This window comes from Caretta caretta, chromosome 1 (assembly GCF_965140235.1).
Source record: "Caretta caretta isolate rCarCar2 chromosome 1, rCarCar1.hap1, whole genome shotgun sequence".
In the NCBI taxonomy this organism is placed as follows: domain Eukaryota; kingdom Metazoa; phylum Chordata; order Testudines; family Cheloniidae; genus Caretta; species Caretta caretta.
Window position 1 is genome coordinate 350325564 of NC_134206.1, and position 18601 is coordinate 350344164.

At 68.1% G+C, this 18601-nt stretch overlaps 2 protein-coding genes across 6 annotated transcripts in view; both read right to left on the reverse strand.

Moving 5' to 3' along the window:
* Positions 1–3584: 3584 nt before the first annotated feature.
* Positions 3585–5265, reverse strand: ATP6V1F (ATPase H+ transporting V1 subunit F). The gene is made up of 2 exons (XM_048836790.2): positions 5044–5265; positions 3585–4373 (listed from the first exon to the last, which is right to left on the reverse strand). Exons 1-2 carry the CDS (start codon positions 5199–5201, stop codon positions 4172–4174), a joined length of 360 nt encoding a protein of 119 aa, XP_048692747.1. The 5' UTR covers positions 5202–5265; the 3' UTR covers positions 3585–4171.
* Positions 5266–8157: 2892 nt separating this feature from the next.
* Positions 8158–18601, reverse strand: part of FLNC (filamin C) — a 58072-nt gene continuing 47628 nt past the window's right edge. For all 5 annotated transcript variants that reach the window (XM_075124593.1, XM_075124591.1, XM_075124592.1 and 2 more), the window contains 13 exons: positions 18008–18169; positions 17276–17479; positions 16103–16255; positions 15586–15708; positions 14932–15174; positions 13925–14194; positions 13474–13611; positions 12759–12874; positions 12097–12229; positions 11515–11691; positions 10835–11053; positions 10363–10572; positions 8158–9913 (listed from right to left, as the gene is read on the reverse strand). In XM_075124593.1, the coding sequence (XP_074980694.1) occupies positions 9726–9913; positions 10363–10572; positions 10835–11053; positions 11515–11691; positions 12097–12229; positions 12759–12874; positions 13474–13611; positions 13925–14194; positions 14932–15174; positions 15586–15708; positions 16103–16255; positions 17276–17479; positions 18008–18169 (2336 nt within the window). In that variant the 3' untranslated portion in view covers positions 8158–9725. The remainder of the gene's footprint in view (positions 9914–10362; positions 10573–10834; positions 11054–11514; positions 11692–12096; positions 12230–12758; positions 12875–13473; positions 13612–13924; positions 14195–14931; positions 15175–15585; positions 15709–16102; positions 16256–17275; positions 17480–18007; positions 18170–18601) is intronic.

Sequence of the window (18601 nt, forward strand, 5' to 3'; positions counted from 1 at the left end):
AGGAGCTCAAGGGCCGGGCAGGATGGTCCTGTGGGCCGGATGTGGCCCACGGGCCATAGTTTGCTCACCACTGGGTTAATGGATAAATGACCCTGTGCTAATTGCCAGGATGTTTGGGAGTTAAGCGTATTGTTTTCTCAGGCCAAGAGGCTGCAGGAAATGTATAAAAACCCTGGGACAGGATCCTTCTTCATCTCAGATCTGCTTTGGGTTCAGGAGGGGGAAACCCTGAGCCATAAGGATGGAGATCCCCAGTCACTGACCAGAGTCACCCTGAATATGGACATTGGGGTATAGCCTCTGGCCTATTTCTAAAAGGACTTTTGGCAACTACAAACTCCCCATCTCTGCTCTGTGTCTGGACCTCAAGAAATTGAACCCAAGTCTGTCTGTATCTTGATCTTTCAACCAACTCTCTCTTTTCTTTTTAAATACATTTTAGTTGACTTAATAAGAATTGGCTGTAAGCGTGTATTTTGGGTAAGATCTAAGTTACTATTTGATCTGGGTCTGGGGCTTGCTCCTTCGGGATCAAGAGAACCTTCTTCTGTCACTGGGGTGTTGGTTTCCATAACCATTCGCCCCCATAACATGCGGCGCTGGTGGGGACATTGGTGTGTCTGAGGGAATTGCTTGTGTGACTTGTGGTTAGCCAGTGGGGTGAGACCGAAGTCGGGCCGGCTTGGCGCCTTAGTAATAAAGGACACTGAGCTCTGGGCTGTGACTGCCCTGCTCTAAGCCATTGGTCCTGAATTGATACTCTCCGTTGTGTCCCCCATGAGCTCTGCAGTGGCCTGGTACAAAGCCCAGCCCCTTCCCAGGGGCTGCGAGCTCCTGCTGCTCTGAGGGGCATGGTAAGGGGGTGGCCGTGGGGGGGTTGGGCAGGGGGCCCTGGGGGGCAGTCAGGAGACAGGGAGTGGTTGGATAGGGTGGAGGTTCTGGGGCGGTCAGGGCACAGGGGGGGTTGGATAAGGCGTGGGAGTCCCTGGGGGGCTGTCGGGGAGGGGTGGATAAGGGTCAGGGCAGTCAGGGGACTGGGAGCAGGGGGGGCGAGAGGCTACAAGCCCCAATGGATTAAACCTGGGCCCGTATTTCTGGCTGTTAGAATACCCCCCGCCCCCCCAAGGACTTGCAGAGGGATCCAGAGCAGATGGCACCCGCCAGCAGATGCCAGCTCCAGGGGGCAGGTGCTGTGCTTGGGGTGGGCGCTAGCAGCCCAGACTCCTGGGTTCCCAGCTCTGCCAGACTGACCTTGGGAGGGTCAGTGCCTGGCTGCAGGTATTTGGGGCCAGGATCCAAGGTTCTGCTGGGGGCAGCCTGAGGCTGGAAGGAAGCAAGCTGTGCAGAGGGCAGGGGGTCCCCCAAAGGCACTGCCAGCTAGGCAGGGGGCAGATCAGTGGCATACAGGAAGCTTAGGCCACCCTCAGAGGGAGCAGCACGGGGTGATGCAGTTCAGATAGCAGCTGGATAGGGGGGCTCTTGCCCCACTAGGAGGGGTCACCCACCTGGGGTGCCCCTCAGGCTCATAGACTGGGCACAGCCCCTAACCTGAATGCCCCACAGGATGGGCAGTGAATGGGGTGGGGAGGGGGCGGCTGGGAGCCAGAGCAGACAGGCTCCCCGGCCCCTGGTTCCCCAGGGCTCAGGGGCCGTCTCTGGCTCTTGACACACAAGCTCAAATCATGTCCCCCAGAGCAGCACATGCCACATGCCCCAGGCTGGCACCTCGGGGGCTGGGGAAGGCTCTGTGTTGACAAACTCTGGGACAGGGCTGCCAGCACCAGGCCGTGGAACTGGCAAGGCCCCAACGCCCCTAGAGCCTGGCTGGTGGGCAATGCCCCAGGGCAGAGCATGCCCCCTAGAGAGCACCTGGGCTCCGCTCGGCCTGCCCAGGGAGCGAGGAGCAGGGGGGCATCATCACTGCACCCTCAGCTGGCCCTGGAATGGGGGTGGGCTACTGGGCTTCCCTAGCAGGACCCGCCTGAGGGCAGACCCAGAGACCCCCCCCTTGTGATCATCTCCCTGACCCCAGCCCAGAGCCCAGCCCAGCTCGCTGTATCAACCATGCCACCCCCAGCCCTGCTGAGCTGTGCCAATGGTTAATTCATTGGCCCTGAGCCAGTCCCCCCGGGCCACGCTGGCCCCAGCTCAGTGCCCTCCTGGCTCATCTGGCCAGGCCGCTCTAGCGCCCCCCTGCCACGCGGGCACCCTGTAACACCGACCGTGGAAGCTCCTGGCCGGCTCCCAGCACCCCGGGCACAGTGGCCTGGCTAAAGAGTCCCAGCAGCTCCCCGGCTCTCCCTCCGCTCTGCAGCAGCAGCCGGCCCACACGGCTCAGCACTTCCACCGCCCCAGCCCTGCCGGCAGCAGCAGGGTCCCCCTGGGTCTGTCACGCTCTGTGCAGAGCCAGGTCTGGGAAGGGGACAGAGAGCTGCCCCCAGGCAGGAGGGCAGGCCCAGAACCAGGCTGGGAGCGGCCCCGGCCGGCTGGAGCTGTCCCATGCGGGCAGGGAGCTGGCACAGGCCAGCTCCTCCCTTCAGGGCTCTGCCCAGCATTGCAGCCAGCTGGGACATGGTGAAACTGAACCCAGGAGGCAGGAAGCAGCCAGGGCAGGGAGAGGAGCAGCCACCAAGGGAGGGAGAGGGAGAGAGCCCGGGGGCAAGGAGACAGCAGCACCCATATTCAGCGGCCCCTCCTCCCGTTCAGGAGCAGCAGATTCACCAGCCACTGGCACTCCCCACCCAGCGCCTGCGTTCATGAACTAGCTGGTGCCACCGGCACGGCCAGGCTGGAAGGGCAGAGGGCATCACCCGCTGGTCAGCTACCGGCCCAGCCGCGGCTCCGCAGCCGGTTTCCCTGGGACCGTGGCAGCCCCACGCGCAGCAGCCAGCGAGCGCAGTGCGGTCAGCAGGGGTGCAGGTCGCTGCACGTCCCTTCGCCCGCCTAGGTCAGGGCCAGGAGCCAGGCCAGCCTGGATGCCGCCCGCCTAGGTCAGGGCCACCAGGCCTCGGGCTGGTGCTGAGGACAAAGCAGCTGCTGGCTCCTCAGAGCCGCATGCGGGTGAGTCGCAGCCACTTCCCCTTTCGGGGTCATGGGACGGGCTCATAAGCAGCCCCCCCGCCGGGGAGAGGCCAGCGCCTGCCTGGGGAGGAGGTCTGCTGGCAGAGCGTCACTGGGAGCGAAGGCTGGTGACTGCCGAGAGCTGCCAGCCTCCCCGCAGCCCCCGCCAAGGGCAGGTGCAGGAGAGGGGGCAGGTGTGTGTGTGGGGGGGAGGTCAGGATTGCGCGCACACCCCCATCTCCACTGCGGGCAAATGACCGGCCTAACCAGGGAGCTCCTGGCAGGCGGGAGAATGCCAGTGCAGCGAACCGGGAGCTGGGTTGGGACTGGCCCCGGCCGGCAGGAGCTGTCCCGGACAGGCAGGGAGCTCAGCACAGGCCAGCTCCTCAGCCTGGCTCGGTTTTAACCCCTCGCCCTCCAGCTGAGCCCCCTCCCTGCTGGTGCTCTGCCCACACCGGGGCCTTTGGGGCGCAGCCCGGCTCGGGAGGGCGTCTGCCCCAGCACAGAGCACAGGAATCGGGGGGGGAGGGGGGCTCCTCTGCTTTAATGTAACAGCTCAACCGTCACAGGAACATACACGAGGCGGATCCGCCGGCAGCACACGGAGGGACAAGGGGAGCCGGGGCTCTGGGAAACGGGAGGGGTGCGGCCGAGCCAGGGGCATGGGCCAGCTCTGGCACCCACCTTGCTGCTGCCCCCCCCATGCCAACTGGCACACAGCTCCTGCCCCCAGCACACAGGGGCTCGGGGAGGGTTCGGGGGCAGCAGCATGGATTGGGTGCATGTGGCCCTCAGCCCCACAGCTGGTGGGAGGCCCCTGGAGCCCCAGAGGGGGTCAGAGGAGCAGGGTGGGGAGGACAGCCACGTAGGCCCAACACGCCCCCCCCCCCCCCCCCAGGGAGCCAGTCTGGGCCCGGACGCCCCAGCACAGGGGGCTGCAGCAATTCAGCCCTGGGGAGGGGCAGATGCTGTTCCGTGCCCCCGAAGAACGGCAGGAGCAGCCGCTCCCCCGGGGCTCAGCTGGGGCCCGCTGGGGCGACCGGGCCCGAGGCCGGAGGGAGGGAGGGAGCCGGCCGGGGCCCGGGGCCGGCAAGGCCGGGCAGCGCAGCCCCTAGCGCAGGTCCTCGGCGGTGAACATGCCCCTGGCGCGGCGCAGGATGGAGTCCTTGGCGGCGTCGTAGGGGTGCTCCTTGGAGGGGATCTCCAGCACGGCGGGCAGCGAGCGGGTGTGCGCGTCCAGCACGTGCCGGATCAGCTCCGCGATGAACTGGTTGATCAGGATGATGCCGATGTCCTCGCGGCTCAGGAAGCTCCTGGGGGGGGGGAAGCGGGAATGGGGGGGGGCTGCACCAGGGGGAACTGACACCCCCCCCCCCCGAGCCAGCATCTGCCCCCCCCAAACCATCACCTGCAGACCCCCCAGGGAACCAGCACCTGCACCCTCCACTGGATAAGCAAAGCCGGACTCCTGGGTCCCCCACAGCTCCAGGGTCAGCTCCCCGCACCCCCTGGCTGCCCCCCCTCCGCGCCCCGGTGGTCCCGCCCGGCTCCCCTCCCTCCCCCCCCCCGCGCCCCGGTGGTTCCGCCCGGCTCCCCTCCCCCCCGCGCCCCGGTGGTCCCGCCCGGCTCCCCCCCCCCGCGCCTCGGTGGTCCCGCCCGGCTCCCCTCCCTCCCCCCCCCGCGCCCCGGTGGTTCCGCCCGGCTCCCCCCCCCCCGCGCCTCGGTGGTCCCGCCCGGCTCCCCCCCCCCGCGCCCCGGTGGTCCCGCCCGGCTCCCCTCCCTCCCCCGCGCCCCGGTGGTCCCGCCCGGCTCCCCCCCCCGCGCCCCGGTGGTCCCGCCCGGCTCCCCCCCCCGCGCCCCGGTGGTCCCGCCCGGCTCCCCCCTCCCCGCGCCCCGGTGGTCCCGCCCGGCTCCCCCCCCCGCGCCCCGGTGGTCCCGCCCGGCTCCCCCCCCCCCCGCGCCCCGGTGGTCCCGGCCGCGCACCGGAAGGTCTCCTCGATCTCGGTCAGGCTCGTGTCCTTCTCCACCACCAGGAAGTTGGGCTTGCGGTGCTTGTTGAGCTCGCCCACCCCGCCCAGCAGGAAGCCCGTCACCGTGTCCTCGTCCCCCATCACCGCGATCAGCTTCCCCCGCCCGGCCATGGCTCGACTCCGCCGCCGCTCGCCGCCGGCCCCTGAGACCCTCGGCGCGCACGGCGCAGGCGCGGCCGGCCCCTGCAGCACCCGCCTGCGCGTGCGCGGCTGGCTCCCCCGCCCCCCGCCATTCGGAGCATGCGCATCGCGCGCCGACCGCTGGGAGGCTGGCGGAGCGGTTCCACGCGTGCGCGGGCGCTGCGTGCGGCCCGCGGGCTCCTGCGCCTGTGCGCTGTGACCCCCCCCCCCCGAGCTCGGAGAGAACCCAGGAGTCCTGCCCCCTCCCCCACTCTACCCCCCCAGGCCATGTGACGAAGTGGGAATTGTTTGCAGTATTTCTTCTGGCGCTTGGCCGTGCCTCAGTTTCCCGGGTGTGCGGCTTTGTTCCCAAGCGGGGCAGGGCTGGGAGGACTCACCGGGGTGGCCCCAGCTGGCTGGGCCCTGGGCCCTGGGCATGCCCCCGAGCACCCGGTGCCCCCGGAGCGCCGAACCCCCCGCCCGGCCGCAGCTGCGGGAACAGGGCCCGGGGGGCAGGGGTGGGTGGATTCGGACCATGGGCTGAGGGAGCCTGACCCCGGGGCTCCCTGCGGCCTGGCCTGGCTGGGCTCTGGGCTGCCCGAGGCCTCCTGGGCGGGGCGCCCGCTACTGCCTACACCCACCTGTGCTGCCAGCCGGGGCAGCGGTGCCGCAGATGCCGGGCGCGGGGCCAGTCCCCAGAGGCCCTGCACGGCTCCCCCGCGGTGGGACGCCCTGAGCAGAGCTCATGGGGGGGGGGAGCCTGGGGGGCTGCAGGCCCAGCCTCAGGGCACACTGAGATGGGGGGGATTAGCCTGGAGGCCGTGAGCCCCCTTGGGAGTCTGCCCCACTGAAGGGCTCCTCCCAGAGACTGAGTCAAAACTGGGGACACAGCGCTGACCATGTGGGTCCACGACAGACCCCACTCCCCTCCCAGAGCTGGGAGAGAACCCAGGAGTCCTGGCTGCCAGTCCCCCTGCTCTAACCACTTGACCCCACTCCCCTCCCAGAGCCAGGGATAGAACCCAGGAGTCCTGGCTCCAGCCCCCTGCTCTGACCTGTCCGCTCCCAGAGCTCGTGTAGGGCCAGGCCCTCGTGCGCCATGGTGCGTGGGGTGTTGATTTGTGGGTGCTCAGCCGCCCTGGGGAACGTTTGCAGAGGCTCCTTTGTTCGCTGCCGAGCCAGGGCCTGGTTCTGGACCCCGCGGCGTCATTCTGCTCTGGGCGGCCCGACTGGCAAACCCCCGGGCAGAGCACTGCCTGGGAGTCTGGCGCACCCGCCCTACCCGGGGTGGCAGCCACTCCGGCAGCACGTGGAGCGGGAGGCGGGAACCCTGGGCCTGCACTGATGGCATCACGCTACGGAGCCACCTGCCAGCAGGCCAGGGCCAGCCCAGGGAGCCCAGCTCAACCCCCAGCCACTGTGCATGACCCCAGCCTCGGGGGGGGGGGGGGAGGCGGGTCAGAGGCACCTGGCTCTTCCCTCCCCCCCCCTCGCCAGCTGGGCCACACTGCATTGAACTGTGCCAGCCACGGGGCAACCACGCCGGCTGTTCCCCAGCTCCTGGAGGGGTGGGGGTCACCAGCTCTGGCTCCACAGGGCGGGGGACCCAGCTAATCCAGAGTAGCCCAGACCATAATTTGGGTTCTGGGTAGCCTGGTCCTGTGTTTAGGGCCCATGCCCAGCCCCCACATTAGGGGGCACCATGGGGGTCGGCTGCTGGCCCCATCTAGGGGGATCCACCCCCAGCAAGCTCCAGGAGCAAGGCACCACTTTTTGGCCCTGACCAGTGTCTGTTGCACCCGCTGTTTGTGCCACAGTCTCTCGGCCTTCCCGATCTAAACCGGGATCCCCTGGCAAGGCACGGCTGGCTGCCCCATCCTTGGGGGGCTCAGTGCAGCTGGCAGCAGGGGCAGGAGTCGCCAAGCTGTGACGAAATGGGACTGTTCCTAATGTTTCCTCTGAATACTGTCGGGGTGTCTCAGTTTCCCCTATGCATTACTTAAGTCTCTAGGTGGTGGGATAAGGGGTGTAATTGTTGCAGAGCACAGGGCCGGGGTACATAAATGGCCGACACTCTGTCTCCTGGCACCTGATGGCCTGGGCCTTCCCCCGTGCAAGCTGAGAGCTGAAGGGTTGGAGAACAAAGGAATCCGGTGACCTCCTGGCCCGGGACAGGGACAAAGCCCAGAGGAGGAGTGTCTGGAGGGGGAGTCAGTTGGGGGCTGGCTGGGGACGAGGAGTGAAGTGCAGACGGGGTTGTCTGGCTCACTCCCCCCCAAAATGGACCGAGTTGAGGGGTCCTGTTCTCTACACCTACAAGCTCTGTGTTAGACCACGTTCCTGTCGTCTAATAAACCTTCTGTGTTACTGGCTGGCTGAGAGTCCCGTCTGACTACGGAGTCGGGGGGCAGGACCCTCTGGCCCCCCCAGGACCCCGCCTGGGGGACTCGCTGGGGGAAGCGCAGGGAGGGCAGAGGATGCTGAATGCTCCGAGGTCAGACCCAGGAAGGTGGAGCCGGGGGAGCTGTGTGTCCTGCAGACAGGCTGCTCCCGGAGAGGAGGCTCCCCCAGAGTCCTGCCTGGCTTCGTCGGGAGCAGTCCCAGAGCAGCACCCCGGGACGCCGGGACACCAGCCAGCCCCACTCATGGAGAATCGGGGGGGGGGGCAGGGAAGGGAGGGGATGAACCAGCCCGAGGCTAACATTACACAGGAGGGGGCCAGCCGCTCCCCCTGCCCTTCAGCTCCCCCCAGCTCAGTGGGTGCCAGAGCATGCGGGGCCCGGCTGGGTGGGTAAGACTTGGCATAGGGCTGGGAATGCCTGGCCCTGGGGAGCAACGTCCCCAGGCCACGGAGGCAGCCCTGCTACTGGGAGCGGCTGGGGCGGGGGCCTATCCTGTCGCCCCATCGTGGCCCCACGGCGCAGGACACACAGGCAGCAGCACAGGGCACCTTAGCAAGTCACTTTATTTCCCTGGCAGGTGGCCGGCCCCGGCGCTCGGCAGAGAACGAAGCTGGGAGCGCCAGGGGCTCCCCTCGCCCGTACAGACCCAGAGGCACTCACAGACCACGCACCGGGGCCGGGCACCCGGGCGGGGGTATTTTTAGGGTGTGGTTTTTTTCAAAAAGCATCAGAAGCCAGACAGCGAGTCGGCCACTGAGCAGCTCAGGGAGGCAGTGGGCAGCGCCAGAGGCCAAGGAGGGGCAGAAGGGCACAGCAGGCATTGGCCAAGGGCAGGGGATGACCAGACACCTACCAGGCCCCCAGCACCCTTGGGAGCTCCCCACTTCCCCAGGGCTTGGCTCTCCGGGCTGTGTGCATGGGGCCAGTGGGCTCCGGCCTGGGGGGTGGTGGGTATCACAGCCCACTTGGTTTTCCCCTCCCTGGCACCGGCTCCACGGCCTGCTGCCCTGGGCTTGCGGAGCGGACCCCAGACACTTCCTGCCCACTGGCCTAGCCCCTCTCAGCCTAGCCCCTCTCAGCACCTGTGAAGCAGGGGCCCCTCAATCTCCGCCTGAGATGGGCTGGCATGTCCCTTGGTGGCACCCCCCAACCAGCCCCTCCCAGGCACCTCCCTCGGTCCTCAGGGCTGAGCCTCTCGCTCAGAGTGGGGAGAGGAGCCCTAGGGTGCACACTGACCTCTCCCTCCCCCACCACCACAGCAGCTCACCCCTTGCTCACGTACAACCGGGAGCCCCAACCCTGGAAAGCGGCTTCCTGCCCCTGGCCCTTTTCCTGCTCAAACCTAGCCTGTCTACAACCTTATCTGCCCTGTCATGCCCTGGGCCATGCTCTCTGCCAGTCTGTGCCCAGCCATGCCCTGCACCCACCTACATCCCAGCCATGCCCTCCTCCCCATCTGTGCCTGGTCTGCACCCCAGCCATGCCCTCCACCCTTTTTGTGCCCTAGCTGTGCCCAGCTGTGCCCAGTCTGCACCCTGACCATGCCCTCTGCCCTGCCTGTGCCCGCTCTGCACCCTAGCCATGCCCTCTGCCCTGCTTGTGCCCACTCTGCACCCTAGCCATGCCCTCTGCCCTGCCTGTGCCCGCTCTGTGCCCTGGCCATGTCCTCTGCCCCTCCAGCTAGGCTAGTACTGGAGGAAAGCGAGAGAGGAAGTGATGAAAAACCACTATAAAAAGTTCCTCTCTTTCTTTCACCCAGTTCAATGCCCCTAACAGGGCCCCGCAGAGAAGTATTGTGGGCCGCTGGCTGGTGCCCCTGCAGAGAAGCATTGTGGGCAGCTGGAGGGCAGCCTCGCAGAGGAGCATTGTGGGCAGCTGGCGGGTGCCGTTGGACAAGAACAGTCCTTGGTGCCGGGCAGGACAGTGGAGTCCGTGGCTGACGGCTCTTCACCAGTGGACAGGACGGAGTTCGTGGGGCACCGGCCGGGGGAGGGGGGGGAAAGCGTGTGTGTGTGTGTGAGTGTGAGTGAGTGTGAGAGAGAGAGGAGGGGAAGGGGGTGGGCGCCTCGCCGTGCCCAGGGGAGGCGCCGCAGCTCCCGGCGCTGGCTCCTGGCTAGGGCACGGTGACCTGGTAGGGGCTGCCCGGCACGCCCTCGTCGCCCCATTTGAGGATGAGGACGTAGTCCCCCTTCTCCTTGACAGTGTAGGTGACGTTATACACCCGGTTGCCCATGTGCTTGACGTACACCTCCTCGCACGGCGTCTTGGGGCCGTGCACACCGACCATCAGCATGTTGGTGCCTGGGGGGACAGAGAGCGCAGCTGGGGGTGAGGAGGAGAGCATGTCCCGGGGGGGCAGGCTCAGCTTGGGCCAGGTCCCTGCAGAGCACAGTGCCCCCAGCACCAGAAACCCCATGGAAGCAGGGCAGCCACAGCGATGGAGGTAGGGCCCACGTCCTCCCCCCATATGCCCGCCCACCGTCCCCCCCAGCTCTCGGGGGGCTCACGCTGACCCTCAGCGGTGCCCAAGGAGACCTGGTTGCTGAGTCACCTCCTGTGCCCCATAGAGCTCACCCCACATTAGCGCCCCTCCCCCAGCCATGTGACCCACTAATCCTGCCCCCTGCTGGACAGGCTCATCCCCTCCCCACTAAGCCCCATCCCTCTCCACCAGGTCCACCCCTGGAGGCCAGAACCCGCCCTTCCCACTAGACCCCGCCCCATGAGGCCAGGCCCCGCCCCTCCCGTACCAGCCTTGCTGCAGTCCACGGTAAAGGTGTTCTTCTGGCCCACGAAGGCCTTGGTGAGCCCGGGCCCCCGGGCCACCACCTTGCTGGCGTCGGAGGAGAACTTGGGCATGGAGCTGAAGCTGCTGCCCACGGAGGACGAGGACTTGGTGACCGTCTCCACCAGGACTGTGGACGTCTCGTGGAGGCTGTGGCCGCCGGAGAGACGTGGCCCTGGAGAGGGGCAGGGGGACACGTAACCAACCACCCCCACCCACGCAGTGACCCTCTTCTGGCCTGCAGCCTCCAGCCAGCCAGCCCCTGCTGCCTGAGCCCCACACCCACCTTTCACGCCCTCCAGCCCGACCAGGATCCTCCCCTGCATCCCAGCGGAGGGCATGGCTGGGACCCTGCCCCACCAACCATGCGTGGCCAGGCTCCGCCCCCCTCCCCATGCATGGCCAGGCTCCACCCCCCTCCCCATGCATGGCCGTACCTGTGACCTTGGCTTTGAAGGGGCTGCCCACGATGTGCTGGGGGCCGCCATACTTGATGGAGATGAGGTAGCTGCCGGGCGCCATGGGCGTGTAGGTGACTCGGTGGCCCTCGGGGCACTCCTGGCAGTCCAGCTTCACCTTGGAGGGGCCGTCGATGGTGACGGCCAGGGCGCCCGAGCCAGCGTTCACGGTGTTGACGAAGAACTCCGAGGACACGCCTGGGACGGGACTGGGGTTAGGGGGCAGCAGGGGCAGGGCCTGCCGGACCCAGACCCCGGGTGCCAGGAGCAGGGACCCTCCGCAATGGAGGGGCAGGGGGCTGCAGTGCCAGAAGCTACGCGGAGCCGGGGACAGTGAGGGCTGTGGGTGCCCACAAGGGGGAGATACCAACCTCCGAGGGTTACACCTCTGGGTGTTGGGAGAGAGACGGGCACAGTCCCCCAAGTGCCAGCACATGTGGGGGCAGCCCAGGGCAGAGTGCCCCCTTCCCCAACCCACCCCACTGCCCGCTGGATCTCCTTGGCAGGCTCCCATCCAGGCTCGGGGACTGGCTCCGGCGCCTGGATCCCCTCCCTCGAGTGGCGCCAGGCCGGGCACAAGGGCACCAGCCGGTGCCGCGTCCTTCCCCCCTGCGGAGAGCAGCCGGCGGCAGGGTTGGGAGCGGGCCGCGCGCCCCTACCTGTGATGCCGCCCTCCAGGCCTGGGCCGTACGCCGAGACGAGGCCCGGGTCCCCAGCCTGGCTCTGCTCCCCAACGCGGATCTTGAAGGGGCTGCCCGGGATGTGGCGCCCGTTGAACTTGACGTCGATAGAGTGCACGCCGTTCTCGCGTGGGATGAACCGGATGGTGGATTTATCTGTGGGGAGAGCAGGGCTTAGAGAGCCCGGCCCGGCCCCTCACCAGCACCCGCCTGGCCCGGAAGACACACCGAGCCTCGGTGGGTCCGAGAAACCCGCCCAGCCCCTCGCCGGCACCCGTCCAGCCCACCCAAGGCTCAGGGGGTGTGAGGAACCCGCCTAGCGGCTCTGAGGAACCCGTCCGGCCTGGCACAGGCTCCAAGGCTGCTCACTGGGGTCCAGCTAAGACGGCGCCACCCTCAGGCCAGTGACTGGCTCTGCATCTTCTGAGTCTCCAGGCCCCCGTGGGGCAAAACCACTCCCGGCCCGGAGCCTTGGTGCAATCGCCCATCTGGCCAGCCCCGGGCACCTCCTCCTGCCCATGGCCCGACCCTCGCGCCTGCCCTGAGCCCGGGCGCCCTCACCGCTGTCCAGCTCCGAGATGTAGCACTCCTCCACCATGCCTGAGGGCGTGTGCACCTTGGCGTCGATCACGCCCCGCGCCCCGTTGAGCTGCACCGCGAAGGACGCTGGCTGGTTGACCTTTAACCCCGTCTCCTGCAATGGCAAAGGAGGGTGACGCCAAGGCCGGGGCGATGCTGGGAGTGGCAGGGGCCGGTTCCCGGGGGGAGGCCAGTGGAGACTTGGGTTAACCCAGGGTGGGACCATCACCCCCCAGCACAGAGGGGGGCAGGGGGAGACCCACAGCAGTGGGCACGTCAAAGCCCTGCCCCCTGCTAAATCTGCCCCCCCGGACCAGATGGGCACATGGTCGCGGTTCTGGGGTCTTCCCAGGCTGCAGGGACCATGGCCCCAATGCAATCGCCCCATCTGCTGGGGGACATGCAGGGGGCTGCGGGTTGGGACTGAGGGGCCCTGGCGGGGGGGGGGGGGGGGGGCTGAGGGTCAGGATTGAGGGGTATCGGCAGAGCTGGGAGGGGGACTTCAGGGCTGGGCTATCAGGGGGCTGCGAGTTGGGACTGAGCGGCCCTGGTGGGACCGTGGCTCGCATCCCTCTGGTGCCAACACTGTGCACTGGCCCCTGGCACCGAGCGCCCGCCCCCCCGCCAGGCTGGCCACGTGGTACCTGGAGGCTGGTCACCGTCAGCCTGCGGGCGTCGTCGGAGAGGGAGGCCACCGGCACCACGAAGGGGCTGTCGGGGACATGCTCCTCGTTGAACTTGATGGACACCTCGTAGTCCCCTGGGGAGCAGAGCCAGCGGGATGGGTCAGGCTCAGGCCCGGCAGCCCGGGGCACCGGCGCAGCTCTAAAGGCCAGGCTGCCGACCTGTGCCGGGTCCCATGGGCCCAGGGCTGGCGCCATGACGGGAGCAGGGATTGGGTGCTGGCCCCAGGGCCACCGAGTCCCTGGGGGCTGAGTCCTGCAGCTCCCAGGCCAGGCAGTTGGCCCCGGAGGACCCAGAGAGCCGGCCAGGCCGGGTTCAAGGGGCCCCGCAGGCGTTGGGGGTCTAGGGGTAGAAAAGGGCAGCCTGATCTGGTGGGGGAAGGACTCCTTTGTCCCCCAAAGCTGCCAGATTGGGAGCAGGAGGCTGGGGGTGTGGGATGGCTGTGGGGACGTGCAGGGCCCTCCATGCCGGTGGGGGGACGCCTGGGAGCAATGTGCAGAGGACGGAGCCCAGGGATTGCCTGCCTCTGCACCGCCGGCCACCCCACAGCGGGACAAGAGGGGTCCGACCCACGGGCGGCAGCAGCCCAGGCTATGGAGGACAGCCAGGCAGACGGGGGGCAGATGGGGGGCTGGCGGGGCAGTGAGGAGCCAGGGCCCGGCCCCCCGCACCCACCTGGCTCCTGCACGATGTAGGAGACGCCGCAGGAGCCGTCTTTCCGGTCCTCGAAGGCGATCTCGGCCTTGCTGGGCCCCTCGATGGCGATGGAGAGGCCCCCGGCGCCCGCCTCCCGCGTCCAGATGCTGAACTCGGCTGGGGGCAGAGCGCGCCGTCAGGGGCGGGTCCTGGGCCCAGCACACCCAACACTCCAGCTCCCCTGGGGCCCCAGCTGCCCCCCCAACATCCCAGCCGCCCCCAAATGCCCGAGCTGCCCCCATCCCAATGCCCAAGCCCCTTCTAAATGCCTGAGCCACCCCCATCCCAATGCCTAAGCCCCCCCAAATGCCTGAGCCACCCCCATCCCAATGCCCAAGCCCTCCAATCTCTCCCCCCACCCCCAATGCCCCATGCTCCCCTCCAGCCCTGCGGGCTCTGGTGCCCACCCGGCGCAGTGCCCACCCCCTACCTGGCATTCCAGCGACGCCCCTCTCCAGGCCAGTGCCCCCAGCCCGCACCTTGTGGGCGCCCCCCTCGCCCATGGGCCCCACGGTGAACTGGAAGGGGCTGCCAGGCACGTGTTGCCCGCGGTACTTGACGTGGACGGTGTGGGCGCCCATCTCCTGGGGCACGAAGCGCACGCTGTAAGCGCTGTCCTCGCCCTCGATGATCTCCGCGTCAGCCGTCTGCCCCGACGGGCTGGTCACCTGGGCCGTCATGGTCGGGGCGCCCGCCTCGCCTGGGCAATGAGAGACGGGCGGGGCCGTCAATCAATCACAGCCCTGCGGCCCTCCCCCTGCCGCCAGCACTGCCATGCAGCCACCTCTGGGGCGGGGCACCACCTGTCTGACATCCGCAGACTTGACCACCCGCACGGCCCCAGCGGGCACAGGCTCTGCCTGCCACACTCGGGGGGTGCTGAGCCACAAGCTGGCAGGCAGCTGCGGCACCCGCCCCAGGGCAGTTTGGGACAGGAAGGAAGGAGGGTCCTGGGCTGAATGGGCAGGGAGTGGGCATGGAGACACCTGCCCTGGGATCTGGGCAGGGTACCGGGGCTAACGCCCCCGTGGGGCAAAGAGCCAGGGGTAACAACAGCCAGAGATGGGGCCAGCAGCAGAGCGCCCCCTAGTGCCACCCTGGGGCATCGGGTCCAGCACTGACTGTGAGGGGAGAGCACCCCCTGCAGCACAGCGCCCCCTAGTGCCTCGTGGCTCGCACACCCGGAGGCGTGGAAGACACCGACACGTTTGCGTGGGACGCGCCTGCAAACCCGATGCGCCCATGAGACCCCCAGCGCTGCCCCATCCTTTCTGCCTGCCCCGGCAGAGCCAGGGACAAGCTCCGGCTGCCCTGTGCATGACGGGGGGCAGCCGCCTCCCCCAGTGCCCCCAAGGGCAGGACGCCCCCCCACAGCTGCCATGCTGCTGCCCATGGATAAGGCACACATGTGCCCCCCGCCCCGTGCCGGGCACGCACCCTCCTGGGGCCGGGCGATGCTGCCGAAGGACCCGAGGCTCTCGCGGCCCAGGAAGTCGCCGAAGACGTTGTGGAAGGGGGCCCCGCCGACCTGCGTGGACTCCTCCACCCGCACCTCCCGCGTGGTCTCGCCGCCCCGCGTCTTGCTGATCTCGGTGCGCTCCGTGCGCGTGTACGTATGGCTGCTGCGTGTGAAGGTCCGCGTGAGCCGCTCCTGTGCCGACACCATCTGGAACCAGTTCCCTGCGCCGAGCCGGGGGGAGGGAATCAGAGGGGGGGCGCTGGGCCCCCGCCCCCAGGCCTGGGCCCCCGCACGTCTCCCGCCCGCCCCCTGCAGTGCCTGCTCCTCCCCAGAGCCAGCAGTGTCCCACTGCCAGGGAAGGGCCCTCCCCGTCATCTCCACCCCGGCCCCAAGCCCACCGAGGGCTGCGAAAGGCTCCCAGTCCTGGCCCCCCATCCACAGGGCTCAGCCTTCCTGCCAGGGGCCCAGGCGGGGCAGGCAGCCCCCCCCCCCCCCCCCCGACCCACATCAGTGTTCCCTCCTGCCCGGCTGCATAGGGCACAGGGCTGGGGGCCCCAGGCCAGGCCCACGGGGCTGGGCAGGTTCCGCAGGCTCGGAGCAGAGCTGCCCCCCGTTTCCCCCCCAGGCTGTACCTGGGATCTTGAGGTTGAGATCGCAGGTGCTGCCGATGCTGGCGATGGAGGGTGCCTGGCGCCGGCGCGTGATGCTCTCCTTCATGCGCCCCTCGCCCGTCACCTTCACCGTGAAGGGGCTCCCTGTGCACGGACATGCCAGTCAGCCGCGCCCGCCCTGCCCCAACCCTGCCCGTGGCACCCACCCCGCCCGTGGGGGGTGGCAGGGCGCCACGGGGGAGCCTGACACAATGCAGCGCCTGGCACTTCCAAACAACTTCAGCCAGGGGCTTGGTGCTTGCACCCCCTGGGCTGAGGGGAAACCGAGGCACGGAAACGGCTTCCCCAATGCCCAGGAGCCACCTGGGTTGCTTCTCTGCCTTCAGGAGCAGAGCTGGGGATAGAACCCAGGAGTCCTGGCTCCCAGCCCTTCCCCCCGCTCTAGCTGCTCCACTGAACCACATTCCCCTTGGCAGGCCGCCGTCCCCGGTGGCCAGTCTCAGCCAGCCTGGCTGTGCCCCGGCCATGCCCCCCGCACCTGGCACGTGCTTGTCGGCGAACTTGATGTTGATGATGTAGTTGCCGGGCTCGGTGGGGCAGTAGGTCACCTTGCAGGTGCCGTCCTCCACGTCCTCGCAGTTAATGTCCACCTTGCTGGGCCCCTCGATAGACAGGCCCAGCCCGCCATAGCCTGGGGACGAGTGAGCATGAGCATCAGAGGCACAGTGCCAGCCAGAGCCCCCAACCGGGCATGCTGCCCGTCGGCACAGCGCCTGGGACCCCCACAGCGCCAGCCGGAGCCCCCCACAGGGCACGCTGCCCGTCGGCACAGCGCCTGGGACCCCCACAGAGCCAGCCGGAAACCCCCACAGGGCACGCTGCCCATCAGCACAGCGCCTGGGACCCCCACAGAGCCAGCCGGAAACCCCCACAGGGCACGCTGCCCATCAGCACAGTGCCTGGGACCCCCACAGCGCCAGCCGGAGCCCCCCACAGGGCACGCTGCCCATCAGCACAGCGCCTCGGACCCTCACAGCACCAGCCGGAGCCCCCCACAGGGCACGCTGCCCATCAGCACAGTGCCTCGGACCCCCACAGCACCAGCCGGAGCCCCCCACAGGGCACGCTGCCCATCAGCACAGTGCCTCAGACCCCCACAGCGCCAGCCGGAGCCCCCCACAGGGCACGCTGCCCATCAGCACAGTGCCTGGGATCCCCACAGCACCAGCAGGAGCCCCCCACAGGGCACGCTGCCCATCAGCACAGCGCCTGGGACCCCCACAGCGCCAGCCGGAGCCCCCCACAGGGCACGCTGCCCATCAGCACAGTGCCTGGGATCCCCACAGCACCAGCAGGAGCCCCCCACAGGGCACGCTGCCCATCAGCACAGCGCCTGGGACCCCCACAGCGCCAGCCGGAGCCCCCCACAGGGCACGCTGCCCATCAGCACAGTGCCTGGGATCCCCACAGCACCAGCAGGAGCCCCCCCTGCACTGGGCATGTGGGGGTCAGCCCCACACTTCGTTCCCAAGGGCTCAGCCCCAGCTAGACCTAATCGCCAGAACCCCCCTTGTCAGGGGGAATGGGGTTCCCCGTCCTTCCCCTGGGGTCAATTCCAGGCTGGATCCATGCCCCCCAACTCTGGTCAGGACGTCCCCCAGATCCCAGCCCTGTTGGGAACCCCCCCGCCACTCCCCAGCATGAGCCTCACCTGCGGTGCGGGTGTCCACGATGAACTCAGACACCTCGAAGGTGTTCCCCTCCACCAGCCCCTTGCCCCACACCTTCACCTTGCTGGCGTCGCCGATCTCCGACTGCCCTACCAGGATCTTGAAGGGGCTGTTGGAGACGTGCTTCCCGCTCTTCCGCACACTCACCACGTGCTCCCCCACCTCCTTGGGGGTGAATGAGATGCCTGGGGGAGACAGGCAGGTCAGTGCCCGCGGGCGATGGGAACCGCTGCCCAGAGCCACGGGCCCAGCCGGCCTCAGTGCTCCCTCCCCTGCCGCCCACGCCAGAGCCATGGGCCCAGCTGGCCCGGTGCTCCCTCCCCCGCCGCCCACGCCAGAGCCATGGGCCCAGCTGGCCCGGTGCTCCCTCCCCCGCCGCCCACGCCAGAGCCACGGGCCCAGCTGGCCCGGTGCTCCATCCCCCGCCGCCCACGCCAGAGCCACGGGCCAGCAGGCCCGGTGCCCCCTCCCCATGCCAGAGCCACGGGCCCCACTGGCCCGGTGCTCCCTCCCCCGCCGCAGCCATGGGCCCAGCAGGCCCGGTACCCCCTCCCCCGCCACCCACACCAGAGCCACGGGCCCAGCAGGCCCAGTGCCCCCTCCCATGCCGGCCCGGTGCCCCCTGCCCCGCCGCCCACGCCAGAGCCACGGGCCCCGCCGGCCCCAGTGCCCCCTCCCGTGCCAGCCCAGTGCCCCCGTCCCCGGGGCTGTACCGATGTGGCGGTTGGGCAGCCTCTTGAGCAGGCAGGGCTCCTCGTGGCCGGAGGGTGCCCGGATGGAGGCTGTCAGCAGGCTCAGGTCGCTCTCGCTGATCTTGAGCGACACATCGGTGGAGGTGCCCACGTTGAGCTGGGACGTCCGCATGGAGTCATCCCCTGTCATAAATACAAAGGAACGCTAACCACCTTTAAATCCCTCCTGGCCAGAGGCAAAACCCTCTCACCTGTGAAGGGTGAAGAAGCTAAAGGTAACCTCGCCGGCCTCTGACCACAATGACCAATGAGGGGGCAAGATACTTTCAAAGCAGGAGGGGTGCAGGGAGGGGACAAAGCCTCTCTCCCTCTCTGTCTGTGTGATGCTTTTGCCGGGGACAGAACAGGAATGGAGTCTTAGAATTTAGTCAGTAATCTAGCTAGGTATGTGTTAGATTATGATTTCTTTAAATGGCTGAGAAAAGAACTGTGCTGAATAGAATGACTATTCCTGTCTGTGTGTCTTTTTGTAACTTAAGGTTTTGCCTAGAGCGATTCTCTATGTTTTCAATCTAATTACTCTGTAAGGTATCTACCATCCTGATTTTACAGAGG